The 24,604-nt window shown below is 47.3% G+C and overlaps 1 protein-coding gene across 1 annotated transcript; it reads left to right on the top strand.

Annotated features, from left to right (window-relative positions):
• The first annotated feature begins 6,943 nt into the window (after positions 1–6,943).
• Positions 6,944–23,188, top strand: ISCA1 (iron-sulfur cluster assembly 1). The gene is made up of 4 exons (XM_077299537.1): positions 6,944–7,378; positions 10,674–10,727; positions 12,320–12,425; positions 20,733–23,188. Exons 1-4 carry the CDS (start codon positions 7,298–7,300, stop codon positions 20,879–20,881), a joined length of 390 nt encoding a protein of 129 aa, XP_077155652.1. The 5' UTR covers positions 6,944–7,297; the 3' UTR covers positions 20,882–23,188.
• Positions 23,189–24,604: the final 1,416 nt, after the last annotated feature.

Raw genomic sequence — 24,604 nt, 5'->3', positions numbered from 1 at the left:
GAGGCTGACACTAAGTGATACGAAGTAAGTTAGCTCCTCCCCTGCAGTATACACCCTCCTGCTGGCTCTCAGCTAACCAGTTCTTGCTTAGTGTCCGTAGGAGGCACACGGACAGGTCTGCTATTGAGACCCAAAACTCTTTTTTATTTTATTTTTACATTTTTGATTTTACCTTCAACGAAGGGATGACAGATACTTTCAAGGTTCCGATCTCCCCAAACCATCAACAGGCGAGCACTGAGTGTCCTCTCCTGCGACGTGGGATGCCACGCCTGAGCTGATTCTTGGGGGCGACGGGTCCCTTCAAGGGCACCGATCTCCCCACACCCTGACCAGACGAGCACATGGAGTGTCGCCTCCATGTATCCTCTTCCCCAGCCAGGCCTATTGACGGACATTCAGCCCTGTCCCATCCTAGGTGATTATCCCTTTGGATGTACAGAGGCCTACCTCGTGGCATCCAAGCAGCCCCCACTGCACCACCACTGTTGAAGGTGGCTGGTATCTCTCCACCTCCCTGCTAAAGGGACAATGGATTGAGGGTTCCTCTTTATCCCTGCACCGTCCAAACAGCAGCAACAGCAGAGGATCTCTTCTAACTTCCCTGAACTGCTGAACAGATCTGCATACTCGGCCTTGCGGCAGCTTCCTAGGTAAGTGCCGAGAATCTAGCAGCTGGAGGGCTCTGCGCAACCGGTGTTTTTTTTCCCATTACTTTTTTGCAGCAACGGGTCATTTTCCCCTTTGTCCTGCTCGGCGCCGGCCACCACCAAAAATTTAGTCCCCGACTTCGGGTTCGTGTAGGCCGCAACCCGGAGCCTCTGCCCATGCTAGGCAGCGCGTTATGGCTCCGCCCCCTATTCAGGCGCTTCTCGTTAAGGACGAAAACACAGCATGTTCTCAGCAGCCATATTCATCCTCCTGCCACTTCCGGACACGAGCTGTGTACATCCGGAAGCGGCTGATGCATCGGAAGCGGCGGTATTTAGCGCTGGAGAGACTAATCCAACGCTGACGGGGGACTCGGGATCCGGGTAGGGAGACGCCGCTCCATTCCCCCACATCTCGCACCTCCTCCGGCAGCATACAGAGGTGCATAATGGATTGGGAAACTGCCCAGTCGATCAGCAAAAACGATATGCCCAGTATTCCCTGGTCCTAAACCTAGTCTTAAAGGCACACGGCCAGCATAAACGCTATATCCAGCATTCCTGGCCCTGGTCCTAAAGCTGGTCTTAAAGGCACATGACCAGCATTCCCTGGTCTGAAAGGTACATAACCAGCATTCCCTGGTTTTATATGTACATGACCTGTATACCCTGGTCTGAAAGGCATAGAAACGTACAAACGTCTAGCATAACAAGCCCGAAGCCGGTCACCTTTCCCAGAGTACCTACTTCAAATTAGCGCAGGAGCCCTCCGCCAATCCCAGCTAGTTCCTCTGAGTGGCTTTGTCACTGCCGCAATCCATAGCTTCTCTGACCAGGAGATTATATCCCTATGTGAACCTGCTGTGGTTCGGAGTGCTCGCAGGACCAATACACATGGATCCTCTGCTACATATGAGCCGTCGGCTAGCAGAGGCCGCAAGTATTCTAGAGACGTTCAGGCGTCTAGAAAACAGGAGCTTCATTTCTTGATCTCCCTCACCAATGATTTGCTGAGAACAAGACTCCGCATCTGAATCACAGGTGACCTTGGATCTGGACTCTCCAAAGCCTCAGCACAAGCTCGATTTGCCCATTTAGGCTACTTTCACACTAGCGTCGGCCGACGCACGACGAATTGCGTTGTGACGTACCGACGCTAGCAGTGAATGCGCCGCACAACGGGGGCAGCGGATGCTGTTTTTCAACGCATCCGCTGCCCCATTGTGAGGTGCGGGGCGGAGTTCCGGCCGCGCATGCGCTTTCGGAAAAGGCGGGAACGACGCACCAAAAAACGTCACAAGCAACGTTTTTTGGTGGTGATAGTCCGACACAACCGTCGCACGACGGTTGCGATGTGTGGCAATGCGTCGCTGATACAAGTCAATGGAGAAAAAACGCATCCTGCAAGCACTTTTGCAGGATGCGTTTTTTCTGCAAAACGACGCATAGCGACGTGCAGTGCACGACGCTAGTGTGAAAGTAGCCTTAGACCATCATCCAGTCTCTGGATTTGCCATTTTCCTGGACAGCGAGAGTCTGGATAAGCGATTCACGGGCGAGCACCATGGTAGCGCAGTGGTAAACACTGGTGTTTTTTACAGCATAGGAGTCCAGGGTTCCGGCCCCACCATGAACAATCGCAAATGGACTTGCTATAGAAGCAGACGCCTCTTCAAGCGACACCAGATGCCATGCCTGGCTTAACTGTTTTTAAGGGCGACGGGTCCTTCAAAGGACACCAATCTCCTCGCACCATCATCGAATGAGCACATGGAGTGTCGCCTCCACGTATACTCTGGGCGACGGGTCCTTCAAAGGACACCGATCTCCTCACACCATCATCAAATGAGCACATGGCGTGTTGCCTCCACGTATACCCTGGGTGACAGGTCCTTCAAAGGACACCGATCTCCTCACACCATCATCAAATCAGCACATGGAGTGTCGCCTCCACGTATACTCTGCTACAGCCGGGCCTGATGTCAACCCGGTCCTCCAGGGGCTTGATCTCCGCAGATGTAAAGACGACCTCCTTTTGACGTCCGAACAATCCCCCTCTGCATCGCCACTATTTAATGGATGATGGGTAGAGGCGGACGATCCCTCTCCTCCTCCCTGGTAAGAGAATGTTTGATTGAGGGTTCATCTTTTTATCTCTGCACGTTCAATGACGGCAGCAACGCAAAACACTTTGCTACCTAGCAGCTTAACTCCTATGGTATACTACCAGTGTCCCTGACCGATGGATCATCTTTTAAACATACCACGGACTGTCAAACAATTTGACTCGTTCCGTCTTGCGGCCTCGAGTTCAGCGCTCTGCCTTTCTTTAGCCCCGCACGGGTTGCCACAGCAATGGTCCCCTGGCCGGAGACCTTAGCTACTTTGATTCACAATAATAATAATAAAAAAAAAATTGGAGTAGTGTCCACAACGCATAGGAATGTCCTATGTAATTGTGTTATAGACCTCACCACAGGGTGTTTGGTCTGTGTAGCTTTTGTTACTAATGGTTCCAGTGTTGGTCTATATTTGTTTGATTCAGAACAGTTGTTCTTTTCCGGAGACAGTACAGCTGGCCAATCAAACCTCTTGAGCGGGAGACTTTGTGGTGCACGCCTCTTTGAATGCGGCTAGTTGCGCAGCGCTTTCTGCAGCGAATACCATTTCATTCAGAAGGGCTTGATGGATCAGAGAATGGAATCGTACTCCGCGTAAAAAAAGCTATCTTCTCTGCTACGTCGTTAAACGAAGCGGGTTCTCAGGACGGCTGAATTTGAGCCCCGATCTGTTCCTGCCCTAATTCCATCCGATCGGCAATGAGGATCCCTAGGAAGAATAATAGCAATGGAGACCGTTCACTTCGCTCCGCTTGCTTTCTGCAGGACACACAGGTTTCCAGAGGGTAGTCTCTGAGCGTCTTTTACATCCGGGGGAGATCCTTTCTCCCGATTCAATACGTACTAGTGACTACAGAGCATCACCACACTGCTCAAGGCCTCTGATTATCTCGGAATCCAGTCTCCCGATCAGTTTTCTGGGGATCCCCAACAGTACCTCTGCTCCTACAGAAGGCCCAATGCCTTTTGGCACGTCTCCCCATCCAAATTCAGTTGGATATTGTCTCGGCGGTGCCATACGTCTATCATTTAGCAGGTACCCGCGGTTAGGCACCTTGACCTACGTACCTCACACGCCGATGGGCCGAGATCTATTATTCGGTGATCTCGGCAGTACTCATCCCAGGAGTAGAACTCTGACCGGCAGTTTTTCCTCAGCCGCCATGTGAGTGGGAAATTCATCCAGAAGTCTTCCGACAAATCTGCCTTCACTGGAGCACTGCAGATGTAGATCGAATCGCGTCCAGACCCAAAAGCCATCGCAGTGCATGGTCTGGTTCTTTTGTGATACCAGCTCCATCATGCCTCTTCCAGAGGGCTTTTAGGAAGCAGGAAGGCCCCAGTGTTCCTGGGAGATCCGCACTGGCCAAGTCAGGTGTTAGGTTCTTTTGTTTAGTGGACCTAGTATTTTTCCACCTTATTGCAACAAAACTGCAAGGACTTTCTTGCAGAGAGTTTTCACATGTGGTCTCCCTATCGTATGTCTTTACACTTTGGGTCTTTAATAGTTCTGGGAGTTTTACAGTAGACTCTGTGATCTGGATAGACTTTGCTATACTGCGAGGTCCCCGCTCCCCTTTTTTCTCTGCGATCATGTCATTCAGATGTGTCTTCGGAGCTGGCCACTCTGCTCCTTCAGACCTTTTTCCTTATTACCATCCAGGCAAGGTTGTCCTCAGGCCGTCCTCGTCTCTTATTACAAAGGTGGTATCGTACTTCCACTGTTACGAAGGACTCGTTCTTCCCTCTTCTCTTTCCACTCCGGTCCTTAAAACGAAATGGGTTCCCCATACCCTGGACAATGTGAGGGCCCTGAGTACGTACATGACGAGGTCGGCGTCCTTCCAAGAGGATGGACACTTCATTTGGGCTTCCTGCCGTTTTCAGGAAGGGCTTAGCCGTTTCTTCGGCCATGTTAGCATAGTGGTTTCTTCACACATCCAGAAGTCCTTCCGTGTTAGACGTCAGCCTATTTTTACTCCACTCGATCGATCCAGTTTTTTCTTGGGTTCTAGACACCAGGCGTCAGCAAGGCACGTCTATCAGTTTTGCGGGTTCGTCCAGTCCGCATGCATCCTTGAAGCACTATAATTCCCAGACTTCCGCAGACGTGAGTCTGGGCAGGTGGACTCTGCAAGCCGCGGTGGCGCACTTGTAAGTAGCGGTTACACAGGGCCTGATCTGCTGTTGTCCCCACCCAGGGACTGCTTTGGGACGTCCCACGGTCTGTGTCCCCTAATGAGGCGACGGAGAAATAGTGATTTTTGTGTACTCACCGTAAAATCCTTTTCTCCGAGCCATTCATTGGGGGGACACAGCTCCCACCCTTTGTGCTTGTTTTTATAATTTGACATGCTATACTGTCATATATATAATTTGACATGTTATACTCTCGTATGTTGTTATTGTTCTAATGCTTTTGCACCGAACTGGTTAGCTGAGAGCCAGCAGGAGGGTGTATACTGCAGAGGAGGAGCTAACTTTCTTTGTATCACTTAGTGTCAGCCTCCTAGTGGCAGCAGCATACACCCCACGGTCTGTGTCCCCCAATGAATGGCTCGGAGAAAAGGATTTTACGGTGAGTACACAAAAATCCCTATATCTCAGTAAATTAGAATACTTTATAACACCAGCTTTAAAATTATTTTAAAATCCAAAATGTTGGCCTGAAATGTATGTTCAGTAAGTGCACTCAATAATTTTTCGGGGCTCCTTTTGCACCAATTACTGCATCAATGCGGCCTGGCATGGAGGCAATCAGCCTGTAGCACTGCTGAGGTGTTATAGAAGCCCAGGTTGCTTTGATAGCAGCCTTCAGCTCATCTGCATTGTTAGGTCTGGTGTCTCTCATCTTCCTTTCGACAATACCCCATAGATTCTCTATAGGGTTAAGTTCAGACAAGTTTGCCGGCCAATCAAGCACAGTGATACTGGGGTTTTTAAACTAGGTATTGCTACTTTTGGCAGTGTGGACAGGTGCCAAGTCCTGCTGGAGAATGAAATTTCCATCTCCAAAAAGCTTGTAGGCAGAGGGAAGCATGAAGTGCTCTAAAATTTCCTGGTAGACGGCTGCGCTGACTTTGTTCTTGATAAAACACAGTGGACCTATACCAGCAGATGACATGGCTCCCCAAACCATCACTTATTGTGGAAACTTCACTATAGACCTCCAGCAGCTTGCATTGTGTGCCTCTCCACTATTCCTCCAGACTCTGGGACCTTGATTTCCAAATGAAATGTAAAGTTTACTTTCATCTGAAAACAACACCTTGGACCACTGAGCAACAGTCCAGTTCTTTTCCTCCTTGGCCCAGGTAATTCGCTTCTTGTGTTGTCTATTGGTCATGAGTGGCTTGACACAAGGCATGGGACACTGGTAGCCCATGTCCTGGATATGTCTGTGTGTGGTGGCTCTTGAAGCAATGACTCCAGCAGTAGTCCACTACTTGTGAATCTCCCCCAAATTTTTGAATGGCCTTTTCTTAACAATCCTTTTAAGGCTGCAGTTATCCCAGTTGCTTGTGCACCTTTTTCTACCACATTTTTTCCTTCCGCTCAACTTTCCATTAATATGCTTGGATACAGCACTCTGTGAACAGCCAGCTTCTTCAGCAATGACCTTTTGTGGCTTACCCTCCTTGTGGAGTGTGTCAATGACTGCCTTCTGGACATCTGTCAAATCAGCAGTCTTCCCCATGATTGTGGAAACTACTGAAACAGACAAAGGGACCTATTTAAACGCTTAGGAAACCTTTGCAGGTGTTTTTTGTTAATTCTAATTTACTGAGATAATGACTTTTGGGTTTTCATTGGCTGTATGCCATAATCATCAACATTAACAGAAATAAACACTTGAAACAGATCACTCTGTTAGTGATGACTCTATGTTTCACTTTTTTTGTTGAAGAACTGAAATTAACATTTTGATGATATTCTATGTGACAGTCAGGACACGTCCTACAAGCAGCTGATTATCGGGAGCGATCCAGGTAGCCGGTTCGGAGGCAGCTATATGATAAGCGCTGAATGAGGAGGGGCCGACAATGTTCGCTCATCTCTACTGCCAACTCCGACTCCAGGGTTCCCTATGCCGCACACATGGCATTGGGGCACGGCTTGGCGAATACGGTTTTACTATTTTTAACCATTGGAATTCTAAGGGTTTACATACATATAACACCTTTAAAATCCTAAAACCGGCCATTTCTGCAGCTCTTCTCCTGGGTACGGTCAACTTTATGCTCCGTCTGCAGCCGGCAGCATTTTAGGCTTCATAGCTGGTACTAGTAACATTCATTAACCCCCTGCGCGTTGTGTAACAAGGACACCGTGCTCTGCCTACTGATGGCTGCGCAGGCGCACTGGCAGCTCACAGCCGGATATACAATGTTCGTCCAATCCGCTGGGCGTTAGAGGGAGGAGTCTCAGTGAAGTCGCTGTCACCTCGGCTTGTCCTGTGTGTTATTGCTGGGAGGCTGGGAGCTAGCTCCTCCGGTTCATGGGGGAGAGGGTGAGAACAACAACAACATGTCCGCCTCGCTTGTGAGGGCGACCATCAAGGCGGTCAGTAAAAGGAAGCTGCAGGCGACCCGGGCTGCTCTGACACTGGTGGGTAACGCGGCCTGTGAGGGACAAGTGTGACGTTATCCCCAATAATATGTCTGTCATCCGCTTGTTACAATGTGTGAGGAGAGAATAGGCTGCCCGTAGTGAGCACACAAGGAGCCTGCCCTCTGTAAGGTGTCCTGTCCTGGCTGCAGTGCTGGGCACTCGCCATATGTGCCACGGCCGCTGCCTGTAGTGTGCTGGTTCCTCCTGTCACGGCCGCTGCCTGTAGTGTGCTGGTTCCTCCTGGCACGGCCGCCGCCTGTAGTGTGCTGGTTCCTCCTGGCACGGCCGCCGCCTGTAGTGTGCTGGTTCCCCCTGGCACGGCCGCTGCCTGTAGTGTGCTGGTTCCCCCTGGCACGGCCGCTGCCTGTAGTGTGCTGGTTCCCCCTGGCACGGCCGCCGCCTGTAGTGTGCTGGTTCCTCCTGGCACGGCCGCCGCCTGTAGTGTGCTGGTTCCCCCTGTCACGGCCGCCGCCTGTAGTGTGCTGGCTCCTCCTGTCACGGCCGCCGCCTGTAGTGTGCTGGCTCCTCCTGGCACGGCCGCCGCCTGTAGTGTGCTGGTTCCTCCTGGCACGGCCGCCGCCTGTAGTGTGCTGGCTCCTCCTGGCACGGCCGCCGCCTGTAGTGTGCTGGCTCCTCCTGGCACGGCCGCCGCCTGTAGTGTGCTGGCTCCTCCTGGCACGGCCGCCGCCTGTAGTGTGCTGGTTCCTCCTGGCACGGCCGCCGCCTGTAGTGTGCTGGTTCCTCCTGGCACGGCCGCCGCCTGTAGTGTGCTGGTTCCCCCTGTCACGGCCGCCGCCTGTAGTGTGCTGGCTCCTCCTGGCACGGCCGCCGCCTGTAGTGTGCTGGTTCCTCCTGGCACGGCCGCCGCCTGTAGTGTGCTGGCTCCTCCTGGCACGGCCGCCGCCTGTAGTGTGCTGGCTCCTCCTGGCACGGCCGCCGCCTGTAGTGTGCTGGCTCCTCCTGGCACGGCCGCCGCCTGTAGTGTGCTGGCTCCTCCTGGCACGGCCGCTGCCTGTAGTGTGCTGGTTCCTCCTGGCACGGCCGCCGCCTGTAGTGTGCTGGTTCCTCCTGGCACGGCCGCCGCCTGTGTGTGCTGGTTCCTCCTGGCACGGCCGCCGCCTGTAGTGTGCTGGTTCCCCCTGGCACGGCCGCCGCCTGTAGTGTGCTGGCTCCTCCTGGCACGGCCGCCGCCTGTAGTGTGCTGGTTCCTCCTGGCACGGCCGCCGCCTGTAGTGTGCTGGTTCCTCCTGGCACGGCCGCCGCCTGTAGTGTGCTGGTTCCCCCTGGCACGGCCGCTGCCTGTAGTGTGCTGGTTCCTCCTGGCACGGCCGCCGCCTGTAGTGTGCTGGTTCCTCCTGGCACGGCCGCCGCCTGTAGTGTGCTGGTTCCTCCTGGCACGGCCGCCGCCTGTAGTGTGCTGGTTCCTCCTGGCACGGCCGCCGCCTGTAGTGTGCTGGTTCCTCCTGGCACGGCCGCCGCCTGTAGTGTGCTGGCTCCTCCTGGCACGGCCGCCGCCTGTAGTGTGCTGGTTCCCCCTGGCACGGCCGCCGCCTGTAGTGTGCTGGTTCCTCCTGGCACGGCCGCCGCCTGTAGTGTGCTGGTTCCTCCTGGCACGGCCGCCGCCTGTAGTGTGCTGGTTCCTCCTGGCACGGCCGCCGCCTGTAGTGTGCTGGTTCCTCCTGGCACGGCCGCCGCCTGTAGTGTGCTGGTTCCCCCTGGCACGGCCGCCGCCTGTAGTGTGCTGGTTCCTCCTGGCACGGCCGCCGCCTGTAGTGTGCTGGTTCCTCCTGGCACGGCCGCCGCCTGTAGTGTGCTGGCTCCTCCTGGCACGGCCGCCGCCTGTAGTGTGCTGGCTCCTCCTGGCACGGCCGCCGCCTGTAGTGTGCTGGTTCCCCCTGGCACGGCCGCCGCCTGTAGTGTGCTGGTTCCTCCTGGCACGGCCGCCGCCTGTAGTGTGCTGGCTCCTCCTGGCACGGCCGCCGCCTGTAGTGTGCTGGCTCCTCCTGGCACGGCCGCTGCCTGTAGTGTGCTGGCTCCTCCTGGCACGGCCGCTGCCTGTAGTGTGCTGGTTCCTCCTGGCACGGCCGCCGCCTGTAGTGTGCTGGCTCCTCCTGGCACGGCCGCCGCCTGTAGTGTGCTGGCTCCTCCTGGCACGGCCGCCGCCTGTAGTGTGCTGGTTCCCCCTGGCACGGCCGCCGCCTGTAGTGTGCTGGTTCCTCCTGGCACGGCCGCCGCCTGTAGTGTGCTGGCTCCTCCTGGCACGGCCGCCGCCTGTAGTGTGCTGGCTCCTCCTGGCACGGCCGCTGCCTGTAGTGTGCTGGCTCCTCCTGGCACGGCCGCTGCCTGTAGTGTGCTGGTTCCTCCTGGCACGGCCGCCGCCTGTAGTGTGCTGGTTCCTCCTGGCACGGCCGCCGCCTGTGTGTGCTGGTTCCTCCTGGCACGGCCGCCGCCTGTAGTGTGCTGGTTCCCCCTGGCACGGCCGCCGCCTGTAGTGTGCTGGCTCCTCCTGGCACGGCCGCCGCCTGTAGTGTGCTGGTTCCTCCTGGCACGGCCGCCGCCTGTAGTGTGCTGGTTCCTCCTGGCACGGCCGCCGCCTGTAGTGTGCTGGTTCCTCCTGGCACGGCCGCCGCCTGTAGTGTGCTGGTTCCTCCTGGCACGGCCGCCGCCTGTAGTGTGCTGGCTCCTCCTGGCACGGCCGCCGCCTGTAGTGTGCTGGTTCCTCCTGGCACGGCCGCCGCCTGTAGTGTGCTGGTTCCCCCTGGCACGGCCGCTGCCTGTAGTGTGCTGGTTCCCCCTGGCACGGCCGCTGCCTGTAGTGTGCTGGTTCCCCCTGGCACGGCCGCTGCCTGTAGTGTGCTGGCTCCTCCTGGCACGGCCGCTGCCTGTAGTGTGCTGGTTCCTCCTGGCACGGCCGCCGCCTGTAGCGTGCTGGTTCCTCCTGGCACGGCCGCTGCCTGCAGCGTGCTGGCTCCTCCTGGCACGGCCGCTGCCTGTGTGTGCTGGTTCCTCCTGGCACGGCCGCTGCCTGTAGTGTGCTGGTTCCCCCTGGCACGGCCGCCGCCTGTAGTGTGCTGGTTCCTCCTGACACGGCCACTGCCTGTAGTGTGCTGGTTCCTCCTAGCACAGCCACTGCCTGGTGGGAGTAGAGGTGAGTATGTTTTGTCTTTTTTAGTCTAGTAGTAGGCAATCCCTTTAAACAGATTTAAGAAGATTCTGTTCCTGATGAGCTATGGTTGTTTGATACTGCTTCAATATTGACATTCGCTAGAATAAAATAACTGTATTCCTACAGACGCCATCTGCTGTGAACAAAGTAAAGCAACTACTAGAAGAGAAGCCTGACCATGTAAGTAGGACAATGATTTGTAATCTAATTTCGATAACAAATTCTATAAGTTGGCAGAGGGCAATCAGGAACCTTATGTTGGCAAATGTATAGCATTTACTCATGGTGCCTTTCTAGAGATCATGACACGTCCATGCATTAGACAGTCCTTTGATGTGTATAATACTTTATCTTCCCTCTGGTGGTGCTGCAGTAAAATTGCACCATTGCTGATTGTTCTCCAGGATATCACAGGCTTTAACCAAGGGCTCATTGCAGCATCACACCCTATGATCAGCTTCTTCGGAAACTCTTAACAAGGACTCAAATACCAATTTTACTAAATTTCCTCCTAAAGGACTCTAAATTAGTTCATCTCCTCCTCCACTGTAACATTATCTGGGCAGATCCGAGTCATAGGTCCCATTTTTAAAACTTTCCCTAATGTGTCACTGAATCTAAACTGAACAGCCCCTTTAACAAGTGGAGTACTTTGTATGACAGATCACTACTATGAGATTGGTTTATGATCCCGTTTATATCCCCTTCATTTGAGTAAGAGAATAAACATTAGTACTCGGCTGATACCAATAAGCAATGTACAGGAATGCAGTGTCTGCCCCGTACATCACTTCTATCCATCAGAAGCAGATTTCAGCTCATTGGTGGGCTTTCCAGGTGCTGCTTCTCTCCGCTCTCATATTGATGATCTATTTCTATTCTATGGATTGACAATCACTTTGAAGTTTTAAAAGGAACCCGTCGGTACTTCAAGATAGGCTTCCCGATTTTAGCCAATCGCTTGAACTGACAGATCTATGCAAACACCTGAGCACATGTCTCAAGCTATATTTTCTCTAAAAAGTAGGAGGGAGCCTGTCTGGTTTTTAGGGTATGTGCACACGTACCTGTGAGGGCTGCGGATTTTTCCGCAGCGGATTTGTTAAATCCGCAGGGCAAAACCGCTGCGGTTTTTCCTGCGGATTTATCGCGGTTTCTATTGTGGATTCCGCTGCGGGTTTACACCTGCAGTTTTCTATTGGAGCAGGTGTAAACCCGCAGCGGAATCCGCACAAAGAATTGACATGCTGCGGAATGTAAACCGCTGCATTTCCGCGCGGCTTTTTCCGCAGCATGTGCACTGAGGATTTCGTTTCCCAAAGGTTTACATTATACTGTAAACGCATGGGAAACTGCTGCGGATCGGCAGCAAAATCCACAGCGTGTGCATATATCCTTATGCTTCCTCTGGTGTGGGCTGCAGGAAACTGCAGATAGATTTCCCTTAACACTTCACAGTAAGAATAAAAAATTTTAACCCATTTTCCTCCACATAATACAATGCTGTCAGTGAAATAAAAAAATATGTATTCATTTACTTGGGTATGATAAAATGAGCTTGGGATCTTGACATTGTACCGATCATCGGGTCCCTGAATATTTAATTTTATTTTCATTCAGGGCACATATAGCATAAAGCAATCTATTCTGAATCTACCCCCGTCTTGTAGAAGATGGTTGTTTTCTTCTGTGCTGAGAAAGTGACTCCCCAAGATTGACAACTACAATGTGAGGTGGTCATAGATGTTCTATAACCAGACTTTCTTTTCTAGATTGGCCTGAAAGTGGGTGTCCGTACAAGAGGCTGCAATGGCTTGTCCTATTATCTAGAATATGTAAAGGCCAAGGGAGTTTCAGACGAGGAAGTAGTTCAAGATGGTAAGTCTTTATTATCCCTTAAAGGACCAGGGGATTTTTTTAGTTTTTGCCTTGCTATAACTTTTTTTATTCTTATGTCAACATAGACATATGAAGGCCTGTTTTTTGCAGGACAAGGTGTAGTTTTGAATTGCACCATGAAATGGTCAAAAAAATTAAAAAAAAAACCAGAGTTCTGCCATTTATTGAGGTTTTTCGTTTATAGCTTAATTATGCATTAAAAATGACATAGAAACCTGATTGTCCATATATTACTTTTAATGTTTATTTTGTTACATTTTTTTTTAGTACACTTCAGATGCTTGAACCTACAATGGGCTGATCACTTATACGATCTACTTCAATACTGCATTATTGCAGGATATGGTAAAAATCTGTCTCCAGTGGAGCTCCTACTGCTGAGCTTCATAGGAGGGCCGAGATGACAGCGATGGGGTCTTCAGCAGATCCCCAGCTGTTATAGTAACCCTTCAGTCCCCTATCATTCATGGGATCGCTTTGCATGTATTTTGAGCGAAAAATACATTTTTGCTATGGGTTGTCTTTGTGTATATTGCTGGCTGCAGAATAAGTGAACTGAAATTCTATCAGTCAATCAGCCTGCGAGACAGTTTTGCTACTCCTTATATCTACAGTGCCTTGCGAAAGTATTTGGCCCCCTGGAACTTTTCAACCTTTTCTCACATATCATGCTTCAAACATAAAGATACCAAATGTAAATTTTTGGTGAAGAATCAACAACAAGTGGAACACAATTGTGAAGTTGAACGAAATTTATTGGTTATTTAAAATTTTTGTGGAAATTCAAAAACTGAAAAGTGGAGCGTGCAATATTATTTGGCCCCTTTAACCAAATACTTTGTTGCGCCACCTTTTGCTGCGATTACAGCTGCAAGTCGCTTGGGGTATGTCTCTATCAGTTTTGTACATCGAGAGACTGAACTTCTTGCCCATTCTTCCTTGGCAAACAGCTCGAGTTCAGTGAGGTTTGATGGAGATCGTTTGTGAACAGCAGTTTTCAGCTCTTTCCACAGATTCTCGATTGGATTGCTGTCTGGACTTTGACTGGCCATTCTAACACCTGGATACTTTTATTTGTGAACCATTCCATTGTAGATTTTGCTGTATGTTTGGGATCATTGTCTTGTTGGAAGATAATTCTCCGTCCCAGTCTCAGGTCTTTTGTAGACTCCAACAGGTTTTTTTCAAGAATGGTCCTGTATTTGGCTCCATCCATCTTCCCATCAATTTTAACTATCTTCCCTGTCCCTGCTGAAGAAAAGCAGGCCCAACCCATGATGCTGCCACCACCATATTTGACAGTGGGGATGGTGTGTTCAGGGTGATGAGCTGTGTTGCCTTTACGCCAAACACATCGTTTGGCATTGTTGCCAAAAACTTCGATTTTGGTTTAACCCCTTAACGACCGCTGATACACCTTTTAGCGGCAGTTAAGGGTACTTAAACCACAGCGCAGTTAATTAACGGCACTGTAGAAAAAGTGTATAGCGCCCCCAGAGTCAGATTTTCTCTGGGGTCTCGGTTGCCGGGGGTAGCCGAGACCCCAGAGAACATGATTCGGGTCTGTTTTTACCAACACCCGGGTTGCAATCACCGGTAATTAATCGTTTACCGGCGACCGCAAAAAAAAGAAACGCGATTTTGCCATTTAATTTCTGTCCTCCGATGTGATAGCACATCAGAGAAATAGGGTCCCCGATACTTACCGGTGTCTCCCGGTGCTCCTCGTGCTTCCCCCATGGGCGCCGCCATCTTCCAGTAAAGAAATGGCGGGCGCAATGCGCCTGCCGACCGGCAACCAACAGGTCTTGGGTTCTCTGCTGCCGGGCGTAGCCGAGACCCCAAAGAACATGATCGGGGTTTGTTTTTACCGACCCCTGTTTTGCGATATTAAGTTTATCGGCGACCGCAAAAAAAAGTGCGATGTGTCAATCAATGTCTCTGTCCTCTGATCTGATCGCACATCAGAGGACAGAGAAATGGGGGGGATCGGGGAACCTCTCATACTTACTGGTGTCCCTGGGTCCTCCTGTTTCCCCTCACGGCCGCCAGCATCTTCCTCCAGTAAGAAAATGGCGGGCGCATGCACAGTGCGCCTGCTGTGATCTGACGGCCGGCAGAGGAAGATTCTTCCTCTTGTTTCATTTTGGTCACACTGATAGATCCTATCACAGTGATCAAAATAAGAAAAAAATCGTAAATAACCCCCCCTCCCCTTCATCACCCCCTTAGTTAGGAAAAAATAATGAAATAAAAAAATGTATGTATTTCCATTTTCCAATTAGGGTTACAGTTGGGCTAAAGTTAGGGTTTGGGCTAATGTTAGGGTTGGGGCTAAAGTTAGGGTTATGGTTAGGGTTGGGATTAGGGATGTATTGGGATTAGGGTTAGGTTTGAGGTTATGCTTAGGGTTGAGATTAGGATTAGAGGTGTCTTGGGCTTAGGGTTTTGAGTAGGGTTATGGTTAGGGTTGGGATTAGGGGTGTGTTGGGGTTAGGGTTGTCATTAGGATTATGGATCGGGTTAGGGGTGTGTTGGGGTTAGGGTTGGAGTTAGAATTGGGGGGTTTCCACTGTTTATGGGGTCTCCAAACGCGACAGCCAATTTTGCGCTCAAAAAGTCAAATGGTGCTCCCTCCCTTTTGAGCTCTGCCATGCACCCAAACAGTGGTTACCCCCACATATGGGGCATCAGCGTAGTCAGGACAAATTGTACAATTTTTGGGGTCCAATTTCTCCTGTTACCCTGGGTAAAATTCAAAACTGGGGGCTAAAAAATCATTTTTGTGGGAAAAAAAAAAGGTGTTTTTTTTATTTTCTCGACTCTGCATTATAAACTTCTGTGAAGCAGTTGGGGGTTCATAGTGCTCACCATACATCTAGATAAGCTCTTTGGGGGGAATAGTTTCCAAAATGGGGTCAGTTGTGGGGGTTTCTACTGTTTAGGTACATCAGGAGCTCTGAAAATGCAACATGACGCCCGCATTCCATCAAAGTCTGCATTCCAAAACGGTGCTCCTTCCCTTCCAAGCTCTGCCATGCGCCCAAACAGTGCCCCCCCACATATGGGGTATCAGCGTACTCCGAACAAACTGGACAAAAATTTTGGGGTCCAATTTCTCCTGTTACCCTTGTGAAAATAAAAAATTGTGGGCTAAAAAAAAAAAGTTTTGAGGGGGAAAAAAAGGATTTTTTATTTTCATAGCTCTACGTTATAAATTTCTGTGAAGTACTTGGGGGTTCCAAGTGCTCACCACACATCTAGATAAGTTCCTTAATGGATCTAGTTTCCAAAATGGGGTCACTTGTGGGGGGTTTCCACTGTTTAGGCACATCAGGGGCTCTCCAAACGTGACATGGCGTCCGATCTCAATTCCAGCCAATTCTGCATTGAAAAAGTCAAACGGAACTCCTCTACCAAGCTCTGCCATGCGCCCAAACAGTGGTTTACCCCCACATATGGGGTATCGGCGTACCCAGGACAAATTGCACAACAACGTTCGTGGTCTAATTTCTCCTGTTACCCTTGTGCAAATAAAAATTTGGGGCCGAAAAGATCATTTTTGTGGAAAAAATAAGATTTTTTTTTATTTTCACGGCTCTGTTATAAACTTCTGTGAAGTACTTGGGGGTTCCAAGTGCTCACCACACATCTAGACAAGTTCCTTAAAGGGTCTAGTTTCCAAAATGGTGTCACTTGTGGGGGTTCTACTGTTTAGGCACATCAGGGGCTCTCCAAACGCGACATGGCGTCCGATCTCAATTCTAGCCAATTCTGCATGGAAAAAGTCAGATGGCACTCCTTCTCTTCCAAGCTCTGCTGCGTGCCCAAACAGTGATTTTCCCCCACATATGGGGTATCGGTGTATTCAGGAGAAATTGCACAACAAATTTTGTGGTTCATTTTCTCTTTTTACACTTGTGAAAATAAAAAAAATTGGTTCTGAAGATGCAAAAAAAGTTAAATATTATTATTATTATTATTTATTGTTATAGCGCCATTTATTCCATGGCGCTTTACATGTGAGGAGGGGTATACATAATAAAAACAAGTACAATAATCTTAAACAATACAAGTCATAACTGGTACAGGAGGAGAGAGGACCCTGCCCGCGAAGGCTCACAATCTACAAGGGATGGGTGAGAATACAGTAGGTGAGGATAGAGCTGGTCATGCAGCGGTTTGGTCGATCGGTGGTTACTGCAGGTTGTAGGCTTGTCGGAAGAGGTGGGTCTTCAGGCTCTTTTTGAAGGTTTCGATGTTAGGCGAGAGTCTGATGTGTTGTGGTAGAGGGTTCCAGAGTAGGGGTGATACGCAAGAGAAATCTTGTATACGATTGTGGGAAGAGGAGATAAGAGGGGAGTAGAGAAGGAGATCTTGTGAGGATCGGAGGTTACGTGTAGGTAAGTACCGGGAGACGAGGTCACAGATGTATGGAGGAGACACGTTGTGGATGGCTTTGTACGTCATGGTTAGGGTTTTGTACTGGAGTCTCTGGGCAATGGGGAGCCAGTGAAGGGATTGACAGAGGGGAGAGGCCGGGGAATAGCGGGGGGACAGGTGGATTAGTTGGGCAGCAGAGTTTAGAATAGATTGGAGGGGTGCGAGAGTGTTAGAGGGGAGGCCACAGAGCAGGAGGTTGCAGTAGTCAAGTCGAGAGATGATGAGGGCATGGACTAGGGTTTTTGCAGATTCTTGGTTGAGGAATGTACGGATTCGTGAAATATTTTTGAGTTGAAGTCGGCAGGAAGTGGAAAGGGCTTGGATATGTGGTTTGAAGGAGAGATCAGCGTCAAGGATTACCCCGAGGCAGTGAGCTTGTGGGACTGGGGAGAGTGGGCAGCCATGTACTGTAATGGATAGGTTCGTTGGGGGGGGTCACGTGAGATGGGGGAAAGATGATGAATTCTGTTTTGTCCATGTTAAGTTTCAGAAATCTAGCGGAGAAGAAGGATGAAATAGCGGACAGACATTGAGGGATTCTGGTTAGTAGGGAGGTGATATCTGGTCCAGAGATGTAGATCTGTGTGTCATCAGCATAGAGGTGATACTGAAAGCCATGAGATTCTATGAGCTGTCCCAGGCCAAAGGTGTAAATTGAGAAGAGCAGGGGCCCAAGGACTGAACCTTGTGGGACTCCGACAGATAGGGGGCGAGGTGAGGAGGTGGTGTGTGAGTGGGAGATGCTGAATGTTCATTTTTTTCCTTCCACATTGTTTCAGTTCCTGTGAAGCACGTAAAGGGTTGAGAAACTTCTTGAATGTGGTTTTGAGCACCTTGAGGGGTGTAGTTTTTAGAAAGGTGTCAAGTTTGGGTATTTTCTGTCATGTACAAAGTGACTTTAAATGTGAGATGGTTGTAAAAATGAGAAATCGCTGGTCAACTTTTAACCCTTATAACTTCCTAACAAAAAAAAATTTGTTTCTAAAGTTGTGCTGATGTAAAGTAGACATGTGGAAAATGTTATTATTAACTATTTTGTGTGACATATCTCTCTGATTTAAGGGCATGAAAATTCAAAGTTTGAAAATTGTAAAATTTTGAAAAATGTTGCCATATTTACGTTTTTTTCATAAATAATCGCAAGTAATATCAAAGAAATGTTACCACTAACATGATATGTCACGAAAAAACAGTCTCAGAATCAGCGGGATCTGTTAAAGCGTTCCAGAGTTATAACCTCATAAAGTTAGTGGTCAGAATTGTAAAAATTGGCCTGGTCATTAAGTACCAAATTGGCTTTGTCACTAAGAGTTTAATCTGGCCAGAGCACATTCTTCCACTTGTTTGGTGTGTCTCCCAAGTGGCTTGTTTCAAACTTTAAATTACACTTTCTATGGAGAAATGGTTTTCTTCTTGACACTCTTCTATAAAGGCCAGATTTGTGCAGTATATGACTGATTGTTGTCCTATGGACAGACTGTCCCATCTCAGCTATAGATCTCTGCAGTTCATTCAGAGTGATCATGGGCCTCTTGGCTGCATCTCTGATCAGTCTTCTCCTTGTTTGAGATGAAAGGTTAGAGGAACGGCCGGGTCTTGGTAGATTTGCAGTGGTATGATACTCCTTCCATTTCAATATGATCGCTTGCACAGTGCTTCTTGGGATGTTTTAAAGTTTTGGAAATCATTTTGTATCCAAATCCGGCTTTAAACTTCTCCACAACAGTATCACGGACCTGCCTGTTGTGTTCCTTGGTCTTCATGATGCTCTCTGTGCTTCAAACAGAACCCTGAGACTATCATACAGCAGGTGCATTTATACGGAGACTTGATTACACACAGGTGGATTATATTTATCATCATTAGGCATTTAAGACAACATTGGATCATTCAGAGATCCACAATGAACTTCTGGAGTGAGTTTGCTGCACTGAGAGTAAAGGGACCGAATAATATTGCACTCCCCATTTTTCAGTTTTTGAATTTCCACAAAAATTTTAAATATCCAATAATTTTCATTCAACTTCACAATTGTGTTCCACTTGTTGTTGATTCTTCACCAAAAATTTACATTTGGTATTTTTATGTTTGAAGCATGATATGTGGGAAAAGTTTGAAAAGTTCCAGGGAGCCAAATACTTTCGCAAGGCACTGTATATTTAACTGAAGCTTCTTTCTACTTACTGATTTATGATCAAAACACAAAAAGGATTAGAATAGCTTATTGCTGTGCATCCATAATGGGTATGTAGCCTATAAATATGATACTCAGCCAAATATACTGATAAAATTATATATTTATTGAGTACATGATTAAAATGCAATTACAAAAAGAAAAGGGTAAGAAAGAACCTCATAAAGTGCTTGTGCAGGGGTAGTAAGATAACAAGGTAACCACAATGTCCAAAAGTGTTATAATAAAGCACAATATGTGCACATTATGAATGCATGATACGTAGTATATGGCTCAGATAACTTTTGGATAATTCACTTGTAATTTATTTAAAGTGCTTACTGGTAGACACAGATGGCCATATAGAAAGAAATATATATATATATATCTCAGTATGTATACATACTAGTATGCATCAAAAATCATTGTGTACAAATGGCAGGAGGAAACCAAGGTAAGAAGCTATAAACTGATGCTAAGTAATGGTAAGGAAGTGTACTAACCCACTGCCATTGCACCTGCCCAACGCGCGTTTCGCCTATGGCTTCAACAGGGAACTGAATTAAGAGGTAAGAGGGAGTGTGTATATAGAGCGGGAGTCCAATGAAATTGCTCCTGCATTGTGTAAATGACTCATGTGTGGCAGCTAGTGATCGCGTATACCATGCATGGTTATGCTGGCGTCACATCTGCCCCGGGCGGCACGCTTCCATGGGAACGCAATGCGCTGGGCGGAAATTACTTTGGCGATCCATTGAATGATCAGCTTCCCTTTGCTGTGGGTTGTGGTTATAAGTAAGCTCAGAGGAGCTTAGTAAATCCAGTTCACTGATGGATTCTCTGCTAACTTATTTTGTAGCCAACTATGTGTAGGAAACAGCCTTTTAACCAAAACAGTGAAAAATCTTTAATGAAAACCAATTACCAAAATGTTTATCCAAAAATAAATCGATTAAAGTAACGAAGGTGTAAATATCCTATACATTCAGTAATAAAGACAAGTGTAACGATCCTGGGGGAGACAGACATTGAGTTTATCTAACTTAATTCTGTTTGTCAGCTGAAACTGCTGTCCTATGTAAGGGTTGTGTATTACAGCTACAGATGTGTAGTAATGAGGAGAGAACTATACACATTATTTATTTATCCATCTGTTGTTTCAACAGTGTGCTGAGGTTTTAGGTTTTTTTTTTTTTTTTTTTTTCTTTTTAATATGCCATCCATGTGCATCTATCTTTTTGTTTTTCGTTTCTTGTGACTGACCCATTCACCTGGAATAGTGAGTTCTGTTCTGAAAATGGGTCAGAGCAAGACATATCGGACCATCAGTCGGCAAAAAAAAGGACTGATGTATGTACACATCTTTTTCGTGCTGATTCTGTCTGAAAAAGCACTTGAAATGTCCACTTTCACTTGGAAGCTGCCACTATGATATATAAAGTTATAAAAAAAAATTAGCACCAACTTCAAATCCACTGCAAAATTCCCCAAAAAATCAGAAGAAACTCTTCAAATCTTTTGTTTCAAAAACAATGCTGGTACGCCAGTGTCACAAAGATGCCATGTGCACATACCCTAAGTTTTATGTTACAATTGAGGGTTATGTTGGAATTTCAGCTTCATTCTGCTCTTCCTAAAGTCTTTTTTTTTTTTCTATTTTCTAATGGCAGGAGTGAGAGTGTTCATAGAGAAGAAGGCTCAGCTAACTCTTTTAGGAACTGAAATGGACTATGTAGAGGACAAACTTTCCAGCGAGTTTGTATTTAATAACCCGAACATTAAAGGAACGTGTGGATGTGGAGAAAGTTTCAACATTTAACACAAAAGCACTCAGTCCGCTCTGGAGCTCCCGGGAAAAGCTTTCCACCATATCCGAGCATTGTAAGGCACTTTGTTTGCCTCAGGTTTTGTGACATGCCGCTAGCTTAATTTCAACAAATAAAGGTTTGGAGTGTTTCATGATCTAAAACCCATTTATATGACACAGATCATTTAGTTCTGGCTGCCTTTTTGTTTTCTTTTCATATTTGTTCTAGGTCATTTTTAAAGAGTTCATCTTTGTTTAGCGTCCTTACACTGTAGACACAACACCATAAAAATGGATCTCTTTTTATCCCTTAATTAAATATACCAAAAAAAAAACGTATACAGATCATTTTAGTTACTAATGGTGTCTACTCATGCTGTATCACCAGGTGGCGCCATCACAGCTATTGCCTGTGTTTCAATTGATCATGGAGAAATAAAAATTACCTAGTGTATGCAATGGACATGAAGTCTTAGAAAAAAAGATATGGGTTTTCCCATAGCAAACCATTTTTCCCTGTCTTATGCTACATTAAATTCTTTCTATTACAGGCATATTCATTACTTCACTTTAAACTTTCAGCTAAATATGTAAAGTGCCATTTGCCTTGTTACATTTTAGTGACAGGTTAAAAATCCTTACCCCTAAATTGTTTCTTCATTACCACCTTCCACTCTTCACTTTCCTTCCTGTTATCAGCCTAAGGCTAGAGTCACACTACCGTATAACACGGCCAAGTGCTATGTGATAAAACCTCATATAGCACTCAGCCCAGTGTTACTCTATGGGGCAGTTCAGATCTGCGATTAATTTCTCATACCAAATCGGCATCTGAGAACAATCGCAGCATGCTGCGATTGGCACCGAGACTCTGCTCACTTGCACCTAAACGACTGTGGGTGCGAGTGAAATATCGCACTGCACTCGGATGTCACTTGAGTGCAGTGCGATCGACGCCAGCAGCAGAGGAGATGGATAAATTACTTTCCCCATCTCCTCCTCAGCTGTGCTCCAATCCTGTCATGTGAGCGGCTCGGAGCACAGAGCACTGACACTCGGCTCACACTTGCAGCAGAGCAGGAGCCGAGGGTCATTAGCATATCACATCTGATACTCTCACATCACATGCTATACACTAATGTGACTCTGGCCTTTTTTGTTTTTCAGCTCTAGAGTGGTATCACTAATCCATGTTGCCAGCCCCTAGTAATATACTTGCCATGGGACCTGCCGTCTTCAGCTCTTTCCAACTTGAGTCCTATCCACCACCTTGGGATCGCAGCTCCTAACTGACCAGAAGTCAGGGATAACGGTTGCTGGCTCTCAATGTAAATCAACAGAAGAAGACGGCGGCTGGCAAGTATATTACTGGGGGCAGGGAACTGACATTAGTTCAGCAGGTAAAACCTGAAGGAAAAAAATAACAACTGGAGTGGTGTTTTAATAATATCTTTCTCTTCTCTTCAGTCTGTGTCATTTCAGTCCTCTAGCAGAGAGAACCCATTCTGTATGATTATGTTTTCTAGAAACGCACAGTGTATGTGCTCTATGTACTCAGTCCGTCCTTAGAATAAAAATTTACATCCTCTAAGGTTATGAACTGTACAGAATGTCACATAACCCCTGTAAATTGTACAGTTTCCATTCTACACTTTAGACGCGCCTTTCTACTTCTATATCCATGTACATGAACAAGTAAATGTTATCTTTCATGCTTCCTACAAATAGATCAACCTCAGACTACCTGCTTTTTCTGTACTTGTCCAATGACTTACTAAGGAATATGTGAAAATATGCATAATGTGTGTACTATGTAATGTCTGATTGTCAAAGGGGTATTATAGCTTGTTTACAAAGACCGAAAGTGTCAAGTAATGGTGAACGGAGAAAAGATATACTAGCCCAGTAGTCCACTCCTCACTCAAGTGCTACTTTTACGACTGTCTTTGTCACACCTCTAGCGATGGCCTCATGACCTCCAGTCGCCTGACAACTGCAGTAGTTGCATGAGAAGGTGGTCGGGGTGTCATCGATGGTGGTTTTGTGGAAACTGACAGAATGTCCGGAGCAGGGAGCTGATTCCTGGGATGCATATATCTTTTCTACTTGCATTTCAATGGCTTGCTGCTGTAAGTGTTTCAAACCAACTCCAGCACCCTTTTAACTTGATACTGATATTCTGTTCAAGGACTCCCGAAACGCACAAGTAGATTCTTTACCTTGAACAATGATGTTATAGAATGATCTTCTGCCTGGAAGAGTCAGTTGCTTGTTTTATGCACATTTTTTGATTTGGAAAATAAAATATTAAACATCTTATGGCTTGTGTTGATTGCTCGGTCATTTTACACCATGTACTGGCCCGCCCGTTCCCCAGACCTGAATCCGATTGAACACATCTGGTACATCATGTCTTCCACCATCCACTATGTCACGTTGCACCACAGACTGTCCATGAGTTGGCATATGCTTTAGTCAAGGTCTGGGAGGAGATCCCTCAGAAGACCATTTGCGGCCTCATCAGGAGCATGCCCAGGCATTGTAGGGAGGTCATACAGGCACGTGGAGGACACACACACTACTGAGCATCATTTCCTTGTCTTGAGGCATTTCCACTAAATTTGGATCAGCCTGTAACTTCATTTTCCACTTAGATTTTGACCATCATTCCAACTCTAGACCTCCGTGGGATATTAGTTGTGATTTACGTTGATAATTTTTAGGTTTTACTGTTCTCGACATATTCCACTATGTAATGAATATAGATTTACAACTGGAATATTTAATTCAGTGATATCTAGGATGTGGGACTTTAGTGTTCCTTTTATTTTTTTTTGAGCAGTGTACATTTACAGAAACCCTCAATTTCCAGGTTCTGTAATATTTCTGTAATATTTGTCATACTTTTACTGTGTTCCACTAATCCACTACAACTCCACTTTGACACCAGTACTTTCATCCCAACACTTGTGAATTGAGACAAAAACCAGGAAGGAAGAGATACCGATTGGGATTCTGTGGCCCCTATTCGCCACCTGCCTACAATACCATTTTCCTTACAAAACCAATTTAAATTCATGTCTGATAATGTCTGTCTGTATATTTCTGTAATTGTCCTCTGACATACCATGCACAATCACTGATCCAAATGATTATAAAGCAGGATATGCCGTGGCTTTTAACAATGCATTTCTGGCAGGGAAAAATAGATGGTGCTTGCCGAGTTTACTCTCTGTTGGGCATTCAACTCTGTGCACCTTGTAGACATGGACATTGTTTTCATGGTATTGATTAATAACTATTTAAGTTTCCACTTTAGCTGCAGTACACTCTTTTAAAACAGCTGAAGGCATTGGCCATTGTGATGTATATTTGTGTATGCGTTTTGGTTTTTTCAGTACAGCCAACTATTTTAACATGAAATATGAAAGTTGTCAATTTGCTGATTGAGAGATAACCCCTTTACCCCCAAGGGTGGTTTGCACGTTAATGACCGGGCCAATTTTTATAATTCTGACCACTGTCCCTTTTATGTGGTTATAACTCTGGAACGCTTCAACGGATCCCGGTGATTCTGATATTGTTTTCTCGTGACATATTGTACTTCATGATAGTGATAAAATTTCTTTGATATTACCTGCGTTTATTTGAGAAAAAAATGGAAATTTGGCGAAAATTTTGAAAATTTCGCAATTTTCCATCTTTGAATGTTTATGCAATAAAATCACAGAGATT

Source organism: Ranitomeya variabilis, chromosome 1 (assembly GCF_051348905.1).
Source record: "Ranitomeya variabilis isolate aRanVar5 chromosome 1, aRanVar5.hap1, whole genome shotgun sequence".
NCBI lineage: Eukaryota > Metazoa > Chordata > Amphibia > Anura > Dendrobatidae > Ranitomeya > Ranitomeya variabilis.
This window is presented reverse-complemented; position numbering and strand designations above follow the sequence as displayed.

Coding starts and splice junctions, on each gene's coding strand:
- ISCA1 (XM_077299537.1), top strand. CDS start 7,298: ATGTCCGCCTCGCTTGTGAGGGCGACCATCAAGGCGGTCAGTAAAAGG. Junction 10,728..12,319: donor TAGAAGAGAAGCCTGACCAT/GTAAGTAGGACA, acceptor TTTCTTTTCTAG/ATTGGCCTGAAAGTGGGTGT. Junction 12,426..20,732: donor CGAGGAAGTAGTTCAAGATG/GTAAGTCTTTAT, acceptor TTCTAATGGCAG/GAGTGAGAGTGTTCATAGAG.